General features: G+C 44.2%; 1 protein-coding gene across 2 annotated transcripts in view; it reads left to right on the forward strand.

Moving 5' to 3' along the window:
• Positions 1-527: 527 nt before the first annotated feature.
• Positions 528-18733, forward strand: part of PPP1R21 (protein phosphatase 1 regulatory subunit 21) — a 42817-nt gene continuing 24611 nt past the window's right edge. Inside the window, exons 1-8 of one of the 2 annotated variants that reach the window (XM_081000942.1) lie at positions 528-691; positions 4993-5061; positions 6893-7039; positions 9064-9165; positions 14401-14565; positions 14923-14981; positions 15741-15835; positions 17711-17763. In XM_081000942.1, coding sequence (XP_080857068.1) covers positions 632-691; positions 4993-5061; positions 6893-7039; positions 9064-9165; positions 14401-14565; positions 14923-14981; positions 15741-15835; positions 17711-17763 — 750 coding nt within the window. In that variant the 5' untranslated portion in view covers positions 528-631. The remainder of the gene's footprint in view (positions 692-4992; positions 5062-6892; positions 7040-9063; positions 9166-14400; positions 14566-14922; positions 14982-15740; positions 15836-17710; positions 17764-18733) is intronic. The other variant, XM_081000943.1, reaches the window with a different exon arrangement.

Genomic DNA, 18733 nt, shown 5'->3' on the forward strand with positions numbered 1-18733 from the left:
AAAAGACTCCAGGCATTAGCCCAGCCAGCGAAGCCCCAGCTCCGGCCTTTTGTGTTCCCAGCCCTGGGGGAAAAAAAATCTACGGCTGCCATGGCAACGCAGCCCCGCTGCATTCTGGGAGGCGTCGTCCATCGCCGCGGCCCGTGGGGGAGACCCCGTAGCCACTGAGCCGAACCGCCATAGAAGACGCCCCGCGCTCGGCGACCAGGGCGCCGGTTACCATGGCGACAGTAGCGGCGCGCGCGCGCAGAGGGCGCCCGCAATCACATGTTCCGCCCCGACTTCCGTTGGCCGGCCGCCGGCCGCGACAAAACGGGGAGCGGCCGTTTATGGTTGAAGCCCCGCTCCCCTCACCCGGCAGTGCCTACTGCGGCAGTGGCGCTTTCACGTCGCCTACTTCCCCCCTCCCTCCCGACCAGCTCCCTTTTCCCCCTTTTCAACCGCCGCTGGTCGGGTAGGGGATCCAAAATGGCGGGCCGGCGGGCGCCGGGCCGAGGCTGCGCGGTGACGTTAGCGCGCCAGCTCCGCCCGAACCCGGAAGTGCGTCTCCCGCTGTGGGCTGAGCGGCGGCGGGGCGGCTCTGCGGATAGCGGGTCTCCCCGTCCCTCAGCCGCGCCTGCGGTGAGCGGCCATGGCGGCGGCTGCCGAGCTGCAAGGGAAGTACCAGAAGCTGGCTCAGGAGTATTCCAAGGTATTGGGCCGCGCCGCCGCCCCTCGACGCGGAGGCCTCTTCGCGGGGCTACCTCGTAGCGACGCCCCCGCCCCAGGTCCCTTCATACTGAGGGGACCCTCGCAAGGGTACGGGAGCCCCGCAGGGTCAGTTTTCGCGGACCCCGCTCGCCTCCGCCCTGGCTCAGCCAGGACTGAGGCAGGGTCCGCCGCTTCCTCCTCCCTGCCTCGGTCCTGTTGCAGCCGGGCAGAGACGGGCGCGGAATGACAGGTCTCTCCTCCCGTGGGAAGTGCTGGGCTACCTCGGGCAAGCAGAGATGTTTATTTGGGGTGAAGGACCAAGGCTCAGTTGCAGCGCACATGCTTGGCGTGCAGAAGGCTTCAGTCCTTCGCAGTTCCAGGTGGTTGTTTTAATTAACGGAAGCTGCTCGTATTTGAGAGCTCCTGCACATTGTAGCAGACGGTACTGGGCTAGATGGGCAAATAGTATGGCAGGTTGCTATTATTATTATTGAATTTATATATCGCCCTCTACCCAGAGTTCTCAGGGCAGTTCACAGAGCAAAATCAAAATATAGTATAAAACCACAAAATATAAAATCAAAATAAAAGCAACCCAGTAACCGCCCCATTTTAAAAGGGCATAAGAGGTTCCTGAGTGTGTACAGTGGATGCTCGGTTTGCGAACGTGATCCGTGCGGGAGGCACATTTGTAACCCACAGCACCGTGTCTGTGCATGGCGAGTTGCAATTCGGCGCTTCTGTGCATGCGCAAAGCGCGATTTAGCGCTTCTGCGCATGCGTGGCTGTCAAAACCAGGAAGTAACCTGTTCTGGTACTTCTGGGTTTCAGCGCATCCGTAACCCGAAAAAACGCAACCTGAAGCGTCTGTAACCGGAGGTATGACTGTACCTGCAAATCGGCATGGTGCGGGGAGCCAGAGGTCAGCAGTTAAAGGTTCCTGGATCAAATCCAGCCTGTTGGTACTTGCCCATCCCAATGTCAACCCAGGGCAGAAGGGAGAGTGTAGGGGGGATGGCAGATACACATACCTCCCCCCCTTTTTCAGAGATGAAGATATGGCTGTCAATAGCCACTAGCCAGAAAAGCTTACATTTTGTCTTCACTGTTGGAGGCGAGTATGTTTCTCAAAAGCAGGTGCTGAAAATCGCAACTGAGCAGAGCACTGTTGCACTCAGGTCCTGCCTGTGGATTTTCCATAAGCTTCTGGTAGGCCACTGTGAGAATAGGATGCTGAATTAGATGGGCTCCTAAGATCTTTGCATTCCTTGCAGGGGGACAGCTAGATGCTGAATGAAGAGTATACTTTCTGCACAGCTGCTTTCTTGCATTCACTGTGATGGTGGCTGTTGTTTTCTGTTTTGTGTACTTAGGGAATATTAATGCAGGAGCTGTCCATACCAGCCCTTAGTGCTGATACAGTGCTGGGGCTGTTGCCTTTTACAAAGCAGTTGCTTGTCCTGCAAAAAAACAACAAAGTGATTACTGTATCCTTAGGCACTTTCATATGCATGGGTGTGCTCAGCTAGCCCTTGTATATTAAAAATATCAATAAAAAGCATTTTAAAAGCTTAGTAGCATCTTAAAATCTAACTAGCTTTTATGATGTAAATTTTCATTGACTGAAGTGTTAAAAAGTCTTATTTGTGATACTAACACTTCTTACAGGGCTGATGCTGAAGCTCTTCGATGTGACAATCTCCCTCTTATAATATGACCAATGACTTCTAATTCTGACACTAACATTTGTGTGTTAATTCCACAGCAGCAAGTCTACACTATCGGTACACTACATGCTTTCATAGTTCAGTTTCTCAGGAGATGCACACATACACATATGAATATTTGTTTTGAGATACTTCCTGCTACCTTGTTTTGAGATACTTCCTGCTACCTTGGTCTCTCTTGGTAGTGATACAGATTCTCTGTCATGAGGAAGTATATATACTTCCTTAGTGCTAGTTTTGAAGTGCCATCTGTTTTTCCTGTCTTTTCAACATCTTCTGCTATTAATATTGAGACAGAGTGTCCCCTGCACACAGGCCTAACTTGAAGTTGCTTCTTTGCACTTAAGAATAATAGTCTCTTATTAGTATAGTGATGCCCTCCTTGGTAGTGAGAGTTACCAGCTATAGATTACGTGGATCTCTTGATTCTCCTGTCCAGATACAACTTTTTCTTTTTTCTTTTTAACATTGCTGCTGATTTATTGCTATCCTTCATATTTTTTGTCTTTAGTGTTGGTGAGATGTTCAGTCAGACTTCCCTTTTTCTCCCTACTTCCCTAGCACATCTGAGTCATTCCTTAAGTCAGAGCTCTCCAAACTTTTCATGTTGGTGACAGTTTTTAGACATGCATCATTTCGCGATGCAGTAATTCAGTTTTGCTAGCAAACCGGAGGTTAAACTAACCCCTTCTTTCCAACCCCAGGAGGAGCGCAAGGAATGTTCACATTACACACCTACATATCGACACAGTTTGGAAAGCGCTGCCTTAAGGCTTCCATCTACAACAGCTGAGAGGAAGAGATAATGGCAGTGATTCTAACAGTGCCTAATGAAAAAAGACAGAGCTCAGGTTTGCCTGAATCAAGACCCCCTATCCTGAGTACTATACCTAACTACTAGGTACATGAGACTACTATAGCCATTCAGTGATAGATAACGTGGGTTAGAAGAGTTTGCTTTCACCCCCAAAGGCATGGTCTCCCAAGATGGATGCCAACAGAAGAGATGAACCTGTTTGGAGCAAAACATACGCTGGTAATCCTATAGATCAGGTTCGTTCCAACTTCCAAGAGTCTGCAATCTACTCCCAGTATAAAAAAAAACTGGCTGTGATCTACCCATTGTCATAGTCAGGAATAATTGTTGAGCTTTTTTAAGGTGAGGACTGACCTAACTTGTTGAGCTTTTTGTTGAGTAGATCGTGATCGACCTGTTGGACATGCCTGCTATACATAAAGAAGCACCACTATGTGTTGTAGTGTGGAAATAAGAAACAAAACAGTTAATGGCTTAAAAATGTGTATTTTGCATGCCACGTCAGTAGGGAAAGTAATTTGTCATTTAAATGCCTTGTTTCCAGTGTCATTAATATTTTATCAAAATAAGCACTAAAATTCATTTTCCTAGTCGTGTAAATATGCACACAAAGGAACACTGGCTATCAAATGCACTCCCATTCTGAAAAGCTTGAAGTGGGATTTGGACTCTTTCAGCCACCATCCCCCAAAGAGAAAATGTTTGATTTTTTTGAAGAGCAAGGACAGCCTGTTTTAATGTTTGGTATGATTTTTAAAACTGTAATTTAAATGAAACATTGCAAGTGTCGTGTACTGCTGCTGTTGAATGTTTCCTACATCAGCTTTGTTAACGAGTAACGCCTGAATGTCTGCTGAGGCACGCTGTGTGTTGATGGGGATTCTAGGGACATTTTCTAGTTTTCGGGTCAGCGCCTTGTGTGTCAATTCTCAGGCCTGCTGCATTTTGTGATAGTTGCATGTGAACTTAGAACACAGCCCACACAACATTCCCCTGCACCTTCATATTGAAGAGAAAGACCAGTTGCAGCAGGCAATATATTTTTCAGGGAGCCATACTTATTACTATCCATCTAATTGGGGATTTGGAACCATTGATAGGCAACTGAAGTGACCGATTCCAAGTCAGATCACCAGTCGGTCCAGCTCAGTTTTGTCTACCCTCACTGCTAAAGGCTCTTCACGGTTTCAGGCAGAGAAACTTGCCCAGCCCCACCTGGGGATGTCAGGGGTTGAACTTAGGACCTTCTGCAGCAGAGCATGTGTTCTGCTACTGAGATGGAGACCTTCCCTGGTAAATAGTTTGCAGATCATTCTGTGGTGGTGTCACTTCTGAGTCCAATAGACCCGCAAAGGTCCTGATTCTTCTACTTCAAAAATCACTGGGCTACTGAAACACACTGTGAACCAATGCCATCAAATTCTCCATGGAGCCAATATCTCCAGACCTTTTGTAGCTAAACGTACTTTAGCAACCGCAATCAGATTTGCACTGGAAGTTCTCTGTTTTTAGCTTGGCAATGCCCTTCGCATCTTGAAAAAATTAGGTGGCTAAATTGACTTGCTCAAGTCTAAAATTTAATTTAGATTCTATATTATGAGCTTACAAATAATGTTTATGCTTTTTCTGTGGTCCTCTGAGTGTGCTGCTTATTTTCCTAGAGAAAGGCAAGATTTTGCAGGTGGCTAATGATCAGCTCGATGCAACCTCATTGCTTCATCACTGAGTTAATGATTTCTCATTGTCTCTCTTTTGCAGCTTCGAGCTCAGAACCATGTACTGAAAAAGGGTGTGGTGGATGAGCAAGCAAATTCAGCATCACTGAAGGTATGCTTTTCAAACAATGAAGTGAAAATGAGCTTGATTCTGACATTTACTGCTTGCTTACATGACACAGTTCTGTGCAGATCTGCCTTGTTTGTACAGGGTTGGCACTAGCTCCATGTCATGCATACATTCAAGGGCCAGGCTGTTTTTTGTTGACATATAAGGTGTCAAACATCTCTTGGATTTTTGAAGAACACATACCACAGCACGTATTGATAGAATCTTACAGAGATCTGTTGCTGCTGCTTCTGCAGAAGATGCCTCTCTGCTGGCAAGTGAGGGTGAGGCCAATGAAAGCCAGCCTTCTGTTTTCCACCACTACTGCTACTGGAGAGAGGACCACTAGCTGTCAGCTGCAGAGGGAGGGGCAGAATCCCACATCTGCTTTCCAGGACTGTTACCAACATAACTCTTAACTGACAGCACCCAAGGGACTTGCCAAATTCTGTTCTCCAAGATTGCTTCAAGAATCATCATATGATTTCTTTTGTCTGGGTGGTACTCACTGAAGTAGTTCCATTAGTGCAAGGACTTTTGGCTGTGCAACAGAAATTCCTGCCTCTCCTCTTTCTCTATCTGTGCCCTAAATCTGTTCTGGGGGTCTCCCCAAACCTGCAGAACAGATTCGGGGAGATCGTGCCAGGAGTGGAAGTTGTGCAAATGGAAGCCCTTGCACTAATGGAATTGCTTTGTTGGAGATCGCTCTTTGTTATGATTTTCTACCAAATTACTGTAACTGGCTTGTGCAATGGTAATGTTTTCAGCTTGAAAGTGCAGTTGAAAGTGCAGTTGGAAAGGCCGGTATCAATCCAATAAGTATATGAATAAGGAACGAAATGAATTCAATCCTCGTAGTTCCTCATTTCTTCCTTTCTCTTGCTGCTATAAGGGTGGATAAATAATTTGCCACCTGGTTTTCATAAAGTGGTTTATGTTCCTCCCTCCCTCTCTGAAGCTGTGCAAGAAAGCTGCACAGAGGGGCTGGAAAAAAAATTGACATTTGCCTAACTCTCCTGCAGTACTGCCAGCCTGGTTGAATGTGTATATTGTGGTACAGCCAGAATCAACATGCTTATCCAAAAGATTGCTTTTATTTTGAATAGCAGATTAACAGGGTTGGGAAAATCTCAGGAGGAAGAATAGCAATTTAGAAACATAGAAAGCTGCTTTATACTTCATCAGGCCATTAGTCCATCTAGCTCAATATTGTCTACACTGACTGGCAGTGGCTCTCCAGAGTTTCAGATTGGAGCTTTCCCCAACTTTACATGAGGACACCAAGAATTTGAACCTTGGACCTTCTGCATGCAAGGCAGATCCTCTACCTCTGAGTTACTCAAAATAGCAATAGCAAAATACCTAAGGTTGCTTAAAAGAGATGCTACTAGTTAAGAATTCAAATTCCTTTATTTCTCTTTTAAACTAGTCTTATGCTGGGTTTTCATTTCAGAATTTCAGTCTTTTATTCCAGTATTGCTATGGAAGATAGCATCTGCTATGCCTCTCCCAACCCATAACACAGTGTGTAATCTCTTCCCTGTATACGGTCTACAGATTTATATGGAAAGAGTAAATAAGAATTTGCTTTTACTATTGTTGGTGCAGTAGAGTAGTTAAAGTGCAGAAAGGAATTGATTAGCGTTTAAAGATCTCATAGATCCCCTTCTATCTTTTCCTGGTGGGTGGAGAAAGTGCACTGTGGGTTGGGTGCCCTGTCAAGACAGGGGATGGGAAGTGTTCTTTCTTTAAAAAATTAGGACAGCTTCCTGCTTTGTAAAAAAGAAAATCTTGTCGGAATCTGTTGTGATAAAACTGCTTCTCCCAAACGTAGGAACAACTGAAAATGAAGGACCAGTCGCTCAGAAAGCTGCAGCAGGAAATGGACAGTCTGACCTTTCGAAACCAACAGCTGGCAAAGAGGGTAGAGCTGCTTCAGGATGAACTTGTCCTAAGTGAATCCAAAGGCAAGAAGAACAAGGTGGGTACCTACCTGAATCAACCTGTGCAAGTATTTTTGTGAAGCAGCATTTTCCCAGCCTTCTGTTGGTTGAGGTATAACCCGCTGAAGTATCAGGCTTTGCTCTTGGATCCGAAAATAAGTTTCTTCATGAGCTGTTGTTTGGGTCAGGGAGCACGGCTGGCTCTGTGACATGGCAGAATTACCCACTCCAGCAGTTGGAGGGCTAGTTTGAAGGAGGGCAAGGCAGAGGAATGACTCATGCAGAGGGGCAGTGGGGAACCTCTTCTATGAATGTGTTCTGTTGACTCATATAAGTCTGTATTTATTGAGGCTAGAGAAAGCACCATTGCACATACTGTAAATATGGGTAGGATTGCTTTGTGAATATATCCGTTTCTTTTGGTGCACCAGGCTGAAGTGGCTGGTCCAAGGTCACCTAGGAAGTGTTTCTTGAAAGCAGGCTTTCCCAGGCAAAGAGTTGACAAGTAATCAGGTGGCAACAGCTGATGCTGCTCCTCACTATCATCACCCTTTTCTCCCTTATCCTCTTGAGGCCAGAAGGAGAAGGAGGATAAGCAAGTGAGCTGCCATGGTCAGATTCAAGGGATTCTGAACATTGGGCTCCCTGATGAAATTTAGGCCTCAGCAGGTGCCTCTGGTGTCTTCCCTGTTTGGCATTCCCGGTTACTGCTTGGTCTTCTCTGCTCTTCCTGTTAGATACTGATAATGCAATCTTAATGCATATTTACTCTAAGGTAGCCCCACTGTGCTTTTTGGGTATTGCTCCAAGGTAATTGTGCATTGGGTTGCTGTCTAAGAGGTTTCTTTCCAGCTGTATTATCTGATTCCACCCCCCCCCCCTTCTCTCTCTGTCACTATTTTAGTATTTGATGTGTCCTAAAATGGACTTTGTCCATGGAGTTTTCTTGGCAGGGATACTGGAGTGGCTTGCCAGTTCCTGCTCCAGGTGGATCACGTTTAGTCAAAACTCTCCACTATGACCTGTCCATTTTGGGTGGCCCTGCACAGCATAACTCATAGCTTCTCTGAGTTACTCAAGCCCCTTCGCCACGGCAAGGCAGTGATCCATGAAGGAGTGTCTTGTGGAAGACAGGCGTGCCTGGCATGTTCTAGTCCATGGGGTCACAAAGAGTCGGACACAACTAAATGACTAAACAACAACAACAAAAATGGACTGGTTATTTATTACAATTATACCATGCCCTTCCTCTGAGGAACCCTGAGTACCATATTATGCTTGATTCCCAGGCACTTATCTGGGCAGTGCCCAGGACTGGACCCCCTTAGCTTGAGCAACTAAACTGCGTAATGTGCCTTCTTGCCATTTGATGCAATCTCTGAAAGCAGATGTTGCCAGATTAGTTGAAGCCAGTTCGTTGCTCGTTTCCTGCTTCTCATTAAATCGTTATGACTAGCACATTTTATAGAACCCGTGGTGCAGGATCTTCAATAAAAGCAAGAGGAGGAAGCAAGCCAAGCATTGCCTGCATTCTCTCCGTTGTACAATTGAGGAAGTTGCGCAAAATTACGGCCTTCTGGGCAGACAGCAAAATAGATAAAGGGAAATTTAGGAGAGTGGGGTGCCCTCAGAGGTTGATGTGCTGCCATAGAGAACTGGAACTGGGAGCTCTGGGTTCAGGAGTCCATGTTGCTCGCTGCTTCCATGAAACTGTGGCCCTCCAGATGTTGCTCAACTACAACTCCCAACTTTGGCCATGCTTGCTGGGGCTGCTGGGAACTGTTGTCCAGCAACATCTGGAGGGCCAAAAGTTCTCCATACCTAGCCTAACCTATTCAGGGAAGAGCTAATGTCAATGACTAAGGAGCTGAGCTACAGATCAGGAACTCCCAAGTTGAAAACTCACTCTCTAGTCCATTCAATAGTAACTCTAAAGAAATCCCATGTATGAAAACCGTAAGCAGTTCCAATATTTTGCTGTACTAACTATCCACAGGAGCTATGATTATAGAGTAGTCTTTAAGTACATTCAGTAAGCAGGAATGCTTTTGCTTTCTCTTAGAAGACCGGTGAACTCGCATCCCAGTTAAGCCAAGAACAGAAAAACGTATTTGATGAAGACCTTCAGAAGAAAATAGAAGAGAACGAGCGGCTGCATATTCAGGTGTGTAATTTGGTAGTACACAGTATATTCTATGGCTATTTAAATTCCATGGCAACTTGTACAGGAGGGGGTGCCATTGTGATGCCCATGTGCCCACAGAGGCCTTCTCTGGCACTCACAGGAGTCCCTCCCCTGCCCCCTCCCTAAAATTAGGCATGAAAGAAACATCTTGTAGCAAATAAAAAAGGTTGCACGGACTTGGTTATGGTGTTTGTGTATGTGTATGTGTGTGTGTTGCCCACAACAGTTTATCCAGTTTGGAAAAGGTGTCCACCAAAAAAGGTTAGCAGCCCTGGTGGGTAAGACTTTTAGAACAAATCATTAAAGGCTGTCTTTTAGGTAAGATTGGCCAATTTGTTCAGTGACTCTGCTGTGTTTTGAAATACTTCGGTTTGTGCCCATGAACTGTGGTAGTCCACAAGGAGCAATGCTCTCTAGAAATGTATAACTTCTAAGAAACATTAAACAACAGAATGACCCATCTGCCTTGTGCCAGTTCTGCATTTTGGAACTTTGTTTCTCACAGTGACCTGACTTGTCTGTTTCAAGATGCCCGGCTTTCTTTGAATCCAAAAAAATGCCAAATTTGTACTCAGTGAATGCAAGACACTTGGTACATCATAGAATCAGAACAAATCCAGTATTCTCTAATGTAAAGGTAAAGGGACCCTGAACATTAGGTCCAGTCGTGACCGACTCTGGGGTTGCGGCGCTCGTCTCTCTTTATTGGCCGAGGGAGCCGGCGTACAGCTTCCGGATCATGTGGCCAGCATGACTAAGCCGCTTCTGGCGAACCAGAGCAGCACACGGAAACGCCGTTTGCCTTCCCGCCGGAGCGGTACCTATTTATCTACTTGCACTTTGACGTGCTTTTGAACTGCTAGGTTGGCAGGAGCAGGGACCGAGCAACGGGAGCTCACGCTGTCATGGGGATTCGAACCGCCGACCTTCTGATCGGCAAGTCCTAGGCTCAGTGGTTTAACACACAGCGCCACCCGCGTCCCATTCTCTAATGTAGGGGTGAGAAATCTGAGGCCCAGAGGCTACGTATGGATCTCCAAGCCTCTCTGTCTGGCCCCCTGGACTCCCCAGGCCACCCTCCTCCCTGACTCTGCTTTACACCCACCTCCAGCACTTTTGCATGCTCTTGAACTCTGACAGTGACTCTTGCTTGCCTGGGTGGAGAACAGAGAGAGAGGAGCGTGTGTAGAAACTAGCCTACTGTACCAAGGTGAAAATTTACATTCATTGCTCTGCCCACTTTTGGCTGAGGTCCTGCTCAGAAGAGAATGTAACTCTCTGGCTGAAAAAAGATTCCACACTTCTGATCTAGTCCAAGCCCATTGTGCTTCCCCTGGGGGGAGACACCTTGCCCCGGTCATCAACTCACTCTCTCCTCTGGAGTCATAAAACATTTCTCTGTTGCTTTGGAGGGTAGAGATGCAGGAAAGACTCTGGGGCTATTTTGCCGTTTTATTTCACTAACAACAATTATAACACTACTTTATTGTATAAACAAAGCAAAAACCTCAGAATTTTACAAGGAAATGTTTTGTCCCCGTTTCTCTTTCCCTCTTGCCTTTTCCCAAGTAGTTTCTGGACTCGAAGACCAGAGGGAGCAGAGACAAAAGGTGCACATATGGAATAGTCTCTTCATCTTTTTGTGTCTTTTTTGAGCAAAAGCAGCTCAAGTGAGGAGAGGGAAGCAGTAGCTGAATCCTCTGTTCCTCCTTCCCAGGGAAAAGCTTGAGATGAGTGCCAGAGTCTGCTGTTTGCTGCTGGCTATTCCTTGTAGAGACGAAATGTTGGCTTGAGGGCAGGGAGGCTCACTGGTAAAACTAGTTGCCAACAAGTGGCATGTATAACGTGGCTTTCACTCCATTACTGAAGTCGTTTGTCCTAAATGCATCTGTTGGTGTCTCTGCTGTTTGGATAATGCATAGATTGATCTGTGGCTGGCTGGTCTCCTGTCTTCTAGAAAGCTGCTTGGGCTACATCATCTTTCAGTTTTTCTTTGCTGACCAGCCTTTGCTGTACACATAGCTTAATGGTAGAGCACCTGCTTTGAATGCAAAAGGTCCCAGGTTAAATCCTCGGCGTCTCCAGGTAGGGCTGGGAAAAACTCATGCCTGAAACCCTGGAGAGCCCCTGCCAGTCACAAAACACAATTCTAAGCTAGGTGGATCAATAGTCTGACTCTGTAAGGCAGCTTCCGTTCCTATGTAATCTGCAATGGCCATGACCCCTTCACCTGGCATAGGTCCCTGTCTTCCTGACTAGACACATTTACTAGCCATACTACCTTTCCTTTCTCATAAATGTTCTAGTGATAACCAAAATACCTCCAAATGTAATGCTCAGAAAGCTATACATATTTAAGCTTACTCCATTCACACACCAGCTTCTTTCATTCTTTCTCATTTCCAGACTCTGGTCAAATTGTTTCTGCAGGTTTTTTTTTTCTTAGTTGCTCCTTTTTCAGCTTAAAGCTAAATTCTCCCCTGCAGATTAGCACCTGTGGTCTCAGTGGAGCCAGATAACTCTTCTCTTGCTGCTGTGCATAAAGTTATTTTTGTGTAAATGTGTATTTGCACTTAAATGCATTAGGAACTCTTAAAGTAAAAAAAAAAAAGGGCATGGCTGTTGCTCCCTTCGTCTCAGTACCTCATTGTTTAAATTTACTGAATGTCCATTTTTGAGGGGTATATCCCCATTTTTTCTTTATAACAACCCTGTGCTGTAAGGCTGTGAGGTAGTGACTGGCCTAGAAAGCTTTATGGTTGAACCAAATTTGAATCTGGCTCTCCCCGTTATATGTCCAATACCATGTGGACACTCGCTTTACATTAAACATTTCTTAATTTCTGCCAGACCTCAAACTTTATTATGAATCAGCAGCTTTTTGCTGGTTGAAACAATGACTGCTTCTTGAAAACACTGACATTTTGGACCTAGAAGGTTTTAACAATGTATTTGGATGGCATGCATATCTGTGGTATGATAAGGTCAAAGCACATAAAGCATTTAAAAACCATATTGTCAGGAAAGCACTGTTTAATGTTTGGATAAGATACAAGGATTTATTAGAAAACAAAACTCCAAGGTGGCTGTCACCAATGGAAGCAAAAGCCTTGAAAAAGCTCAATATGGAGGTCAAATGGCCGAAATATTGGGAAATTTTGGAACAAGATGGAGATAGACTGAAATTGCAGAGTTTTGAAAAACTAAAAAACAAAGTGCGAGACTGGCTTCATTATTTTCAGATAATGGAGGCATTTAAATTGGACAAGAAAATTGGCTTCCAGGTGGAAAAATCAAAATTGTTAGAACCCAAAACTAAGAATTTGTCAAGAATGTATAACTTGCTGTTGAAATGGAACACTCAGGATGAAACGGTGAAATCTGCTATGATTAAATGGGCACAAGACGTTGGACACAACATTATGTTCGCTGACTGGGAACAGTTATGGACCACAGGTATGAAATTTACGGCATGTAATGCCCTAAGAGAGAGTATTATGAAAATGATATACATAACCCCAGTCAAGCTTGCAAAAATTTATCATTTGCCCGATAATAAATGTTGGAAATGTAAAGAAACTGAAGGTACATTTTTTCACCTTTGGTGGACGTGCCCAAAGATTAAGGCTTTCTGGGAAATGATATATAATGAATTAAAAAAGGTATTTAAATATACCTTCTTGAAGAAACCAGAGGCCTTTCTCCTGGGCATAGTCGGCCAAACGGTGTTAAAAAAGGATAGAACTTTCTTTATGTACGCAACAACAGCAGCAAGAATACTCATTGCAAAGTATTGGAAGACACAAGAGCTCCCCACACTGGAGGAATGGCAGATGAAACTGATGGACTATATGGAACTGGCGGAAATGACTGGTAGAATCCGTGACCAGGGAGAAGAGTCGGTGGAAGAAGATTGGAAGAAATTTAAAGACTACCTACAGAAACATTGTAAAATTAAAGAATGTTAGAGTGATGATGGATTGAAATTAAGTGGTTTCTAGCTGCACAGGCTTTAAAGTTATATATAGATTAAGATTAAGGATTAGGAATAAAAAGGTTAAAAGAACGGAAAATTGGCTATTAATAGATAAAAATTTAATGTTATATTATATTAAGATTAAGGATTGGGATTAAAAAAGAGGGAAAGGAATTGCTGGACAAATAAACTGAATTGGAATACAAAAGAGGGAGGTATGAGGAGGTCCAGAAAATAAGTAAATCTAAAGGTAGTGATGAAAAGATGGAATTGTTTTTAACTGTTTTTTCTTCTTTTTATTTTTGTATTTTGTATTGTGTATTTTTCTTTTTACTTTTAAATTCTTTTTTATTGATGTGTCTCTTTTTATCTGAAACTTTAATAAATATCATTTAAAAAAATAAATAAACATTTCTTAATTTTAATTTTTTGCTGAATGTGATTTGTTTCTCCTCTTTAGCACTGGTTCTAATAATTGCTGGTATTTCAAACTTCTTCATTAAAAATATAATTTTTAAAAATCTACTTTACCTGTCTGCAGGAGAGCTAATTCAGAAGCAGAGCTTCCCCATGTTTTCAGTGTATGTGCCTGTCCAGCTTCCAAAGACAGACAAGGCTAGAGATTTTGGTAGTTGTGGAGGAAGTGCTCAAATGTTATACTTGTTGGGGGGTCGGGGGTGGAAAACCAAGAAGGTGAGAAACCAGATATTAAAGTTGTGTGAATTTTCAGCATCTGTGTTCGAAGGATTCAGTATTGGGTCATGTCAGCATTAGATAATCTGTGATTAGGAGCTCCTGTGATTTTTACAAAAGTGGGTATAAGCAGCAGGGGTGTAGTGGTATACGTATGTTTATATATCTTCAGAGAGATTATTAATGCCTTGATCCTTATCTGTTTTCTTTCTCCCCGCCCCCCTGGCCAGGGTCACTTATATTAACTTAATAAAAAACAAAACCACAGGAGAATCTGAGCACAAATGCCCTGCATCACATCTAGTTTGGCCCTCTCTTGTTTTTTCCTCAGTTCAAGAGCCAAAGTACCAGTATAGTAGAAGTGTACCACTTTGGCAAAGTAAGAGTTTTCAGCCTATGACGTTCCTGGAAACAATGGTGCCAGAAATTACTTATGAGCTGCAGTCCTAGGGGCATGTGCTTGTTCCAGTGTAGCCTTGGATCTGAGCTGCCAGCCCTCCCCTGGGTGATGCTCTGTGACGTCAGACTCTCCCTTCTTGTTTCAGTTCTTTGAAGCCAATGAGAAACACAATCTTTTGGAAACTGAGCTGAGGAGCAAGCTGGAGGTCTTGGAGATGGAGGCAGCGCAGCACCAAGCCGTGGTGGATGGCCTCACTCGGAAGTACATGGACACAATAGAGAAATTGCAAAGCGATAAAGCCAAGTTAGAAGTAAGTATCAAAGCTGTGTGTCCCCCTGTCCCAGATCTCAGACCACCAAGGCCTATCCATCTCATATGTTGTTGGCCTCTTTGGGACTGGGAAAATTCTTCCTTTTTCAATCAATGTTTTATTTGCTGGTTGAGTGACTGTTTTAATTATACTCGTGTTCTTAAATTCTTTTACCCGGTGCTGATGTAACTACTCATTTTTTGTTTGATTGTTGTCATTCAACAGTGATTTATGTGCTCTTTGGTGCAGAACTGTGGTTCATAAATGCTTAAAGTAATAAGACATACTCAAAATCTCTGTGTGGAGTTGGTTGTGCAAATAGCTATTGACAGCTCTGTTCTCCCTGCTTACCTTTAGATCAAATCTCAAACGCTAGAGAGAGAAGCCAAGGACTGCAGGGTTCGAACAGAAGAATGGTAATGCTCTTGACCTCTTTAAAAAATAAAGACGTGATCAGGAATTCCATTTTATTGAGGCATATAGTGTTGTAAAACAATTATTGCTTTGTTGTCATCTTAGCATGGGCATGGGCATAAGGAGCAACCTTATACGGAGTCAGACCAGTTCTCGTGTGTTATTAATTAAGGTACCCTATAGGTCCAGGGTAGGGACGCGGGTGGTGCTGTGGTCTAAACCACAGAGCCTAGGGCTTGCCGATCGGAAGGTCGGCGGTTTGAATCCCCGCAATGGGGTGAGCTCCTGTTGCTCGGTCCCAGCTCCTGCCAACCTAGCAGTTTGAAAGCAAGTCAAAGTGCAAGTAGATAAATAGGTACCGCTCCGGCGGGAAGGTAAATGGCGTTTCCGTGCACTGCTCTGGTTTCACCAGAAGCGGCTTAGTCATGCTGGCCACATGACCCAGAAAAACTGTTTGCGGACAAACGTCGGCTCCCTTGGCCAGTAAAGCGAGATGAGCGCTGCAACCCCAGAGTCGTTCGTGACTGGACTTAACTGTCAGGGGTCCTTTACCTTTTTTTTATAGGTCCAGGGTGGGGAAATCTTTGCCTGCCAGGGGGTACAGTTTGGCCCATCAGGATTTTTCCCATACTCACCTGCCCATCATCAGCTGACATAACTGGTGAAACGTCATGGGAAATGTATGCATTTGGTTTTTTCAGCTTCAAGTAAGCACCCCAAAACCCAATAGTTAATATTGTTGCCTTATTTTTATCACCCAGCCAGCAGCAGTTAAAGCACCTTCATGCGGACTTGAGCAGCAGATTGGGGGAGTCCTTGAACATCATCAGTGAAAAAGTTCCTTTCAATGATACCAGTAGGTACTGCATGGATTACCTTTGTTGTGTGCTAAAAAGAAACTATAGAAAACTGAAAAGCTGAGATTTCACCATCCCAATCCATCAAAAATAATTGAACTTAGTTTTGCTCAGTCAGCAAGCAGACTTTGGCTGGCATTATGCTTGATAAGGCACACAGGGCTGCCGCTGAAAATGGCAGTGCTGTGTTAAATTTCCATCTCAGTTTCTGTAGTGTGTAGTACAACTCAACCAATGCATGGATGCAGTTACACAAATTTTCTGCCTATGCCAACAAATAAGGAACAGGGGTAGTGAAACGTACGCAGTAATTGCACCAAGACAGGTACAGGTACCTGTTAAGTGATGGGCAGGGCAAGGCGACAGATAGCTGCCCTGTGCTCCTAGTAACAGATTGTCTCTCTCATGCACAGTCTTCTGGGAATGCCATAACATTCTACATACAATCACATGAGGGATGATGCAGTGAAAATTGCTGTTAGGGCAGGGTAGCTGGGGGTAATCAAACAACTGCTGGCCACAGAATGAGCCACTGAATGGTGCTTGTCTCTCTTCTTTATTATTCCTTCATTAACATTAAAAGTAAAGGCTTGTTCCTGTCCCCCTCCCATGCCAAGAGATGCAGAGCCAGGTAGCACATCAGAGAAAAGTCCTGATCCGTTTGTTTATCCTCTTGCTTGAATAGCTGAAACCATCCATTGCAGGGGCTTTTTGTACTTAAGACTCATCCACTTTCTACATACCCTCTAAAGACACAGACCGGCAACCCATGGTCTTCCCTGTACTTCCCAGCTTTGTGTTAGCCACTGCTTTGTTGTATTCCTGTTTACGAGAGCATATAAATGAGGCTGGAGACATCCCAGAGAGAGGTAGACTCTCTGCTATGAATGTGTATGAATGAGAGAGGGGAGAAAAAGGGGTGTTCCTGCCAACATTGGCTTTTGCAGGCCCCAATCACTTTTCTCAAGGGAATGCAGTCTCCGTTCCCATAATAGTTGCCTGCCCTTGCCCTTAGGGTCAGGAATGCTCTTGTAAACTGGCTGTTGTGCTCTAAGTTCAGATTGTTAATGGCACCTAGATAGGTATTTACTGTAGATGCTCCTCTTATCCCGGTAGACAGTTCCTAAGCTTTGGTGGTTGGTTTTTTTTAAGGCTAGCTGGTTGGGAATTAAGCAAGTTGTGGGGTTTAGGTTTAATTGTCTTTTATTCCCCCAATTTAGCTTTGACGTGGCTGGGCGTTGTATAAGTTGTCTTGAATTTATTGTTACCACCTGAGCATCCAGAAACTTAATTAGCTTACGGTGACAAGGTGTGTGGCAAATGTTGCAAGTCTGCCAAGCAGAACTACTGAAATAGATGCTTGTCTTATGGATTAATGCCTACCATTAATTTAGGTGTCTCATTTGCATTCCTTACTAAGAAATCCATGTGCCTAATATAAATGGCTTTGTGCACTGTATTTGCTAAAAAAAACTGTAAATTAGGAAGTTCTCAATTCAAATTTCAGTTCTTTGTGGCCTTAAGGTGACCTTAAACATCTCTTCCATTTATTTATACGGATATTCCTGGCCTACCTGGTATTTGAGACAGAAAGGTGGGTTATAGTTTTAACAATATCATGCTACTATATTGTTGAAAAAGAACTTTAGAAATCCTAAGGTGATTGGGGTTGAAATGTGTTATTCCGTAATGACATATGCACCTGCCAATATCCTATTCATTTATTTGAATTTTTAGCCTTTACTAGCTCTAGGAGTCAGATGTTCAGCTTGAAAAAGATGCTTCTCTGTTCTTGAATGGCTTAACAGTCTAAGGCAATGCAGGAGGATCAGAGAGAGAAAATAATTGCTGTAATACTTTGATTCTTTTCGTAGGGTCTAGCCAGTATAATGCTTTGAATGTGCCATTACACAGTAGAAGACGACAGGTGAGTAATAAACCTAAATTATTAACCTAAAAAGTTTGCAACATCTTTGGCTCAAGGCTTTGGGACGGTGCAGAGCAAATAATAGAACCATAGAACTGTAAAGCTGGGATGCTGGTTCTCTCTTAGCTATGGGTGGAAAAAAGTAAGAAGCAAAGTGGGAGGAGGAACATTTTAATATCCAGTGCATTTCAGACCTCTCAGGCACCTCATCAGGGCCTGAAGTTTAGTCTTTTGTTATACTGGCTTCAATTTCCTCATGCTGTGGAAGATTATACAAGAGATTAAACTTCTGTATTTGGAACTCCTTGATGAAGAACCTGGGAGATCTGAAACTTGTTGGATATTAAGCATTTTCCCCCAAAGTCCTTTGCTTCTTGCCCACCCCATTTGCCTGGGGTTTCCCATCTTGCCAGATCTTGGTTAATGCCTCCCAAGTAATCATGGCTGCAAAAAGGGGGATTTAGGTAAAAGCTGTGTAAGATCGTCTGTTGGTGGCAACTTGACATAAGAGTCAAAAGAGCAGCCACCTGTTTTCAGAGGTAGAACGGGCTCTCCCAGAATTCTGCTCCTTGGAGATGGCAAAAAGTCATTTGTCTCTGTCCCACCCACCAAGACTGAAAAAGAGCTTGGCATTAGTGCTGTAGATGAGGGACAGAAGTACAGCACTGCTCCAACTCTCCAGGTTGAGATTTTAATACGGTAAAACTTGCTGCTGTCCAAGTCTTTGCACGTGGTCTTCTAAACAATTAAAATGATAGAAGGATGCCTAGTAGAATACTATTTGTGAAGTATATTGGCTTTCATTCCCACCACAAAATGCATTCTGGTTTTGTTGCTGAAAAATGAATGAGAAGCACCAAGATCTTTTTGGCCATGGCCCCGGCTTGGTGGAACACTCTCTCACAAGAGACTAGGGCCCTGCAGGTTTGACATCTTTCCGCAGGGCCTGCAAGACAGAGCTGTTCCGCCA

The sequence above is a fragment of the Podarcis pityusensis genome (genome assembly GCF_964106645.2).
Source record: "Podarcis pityusensis genome assembly, chromosome: 3".
In the NCBI taxonomy this organism is placed as follows: Eukaryota; Metazoa; Chordata; class Lepidosauria; order Squamata; family Lacertidae; genus Podarcis; species Podarcis pityusensis.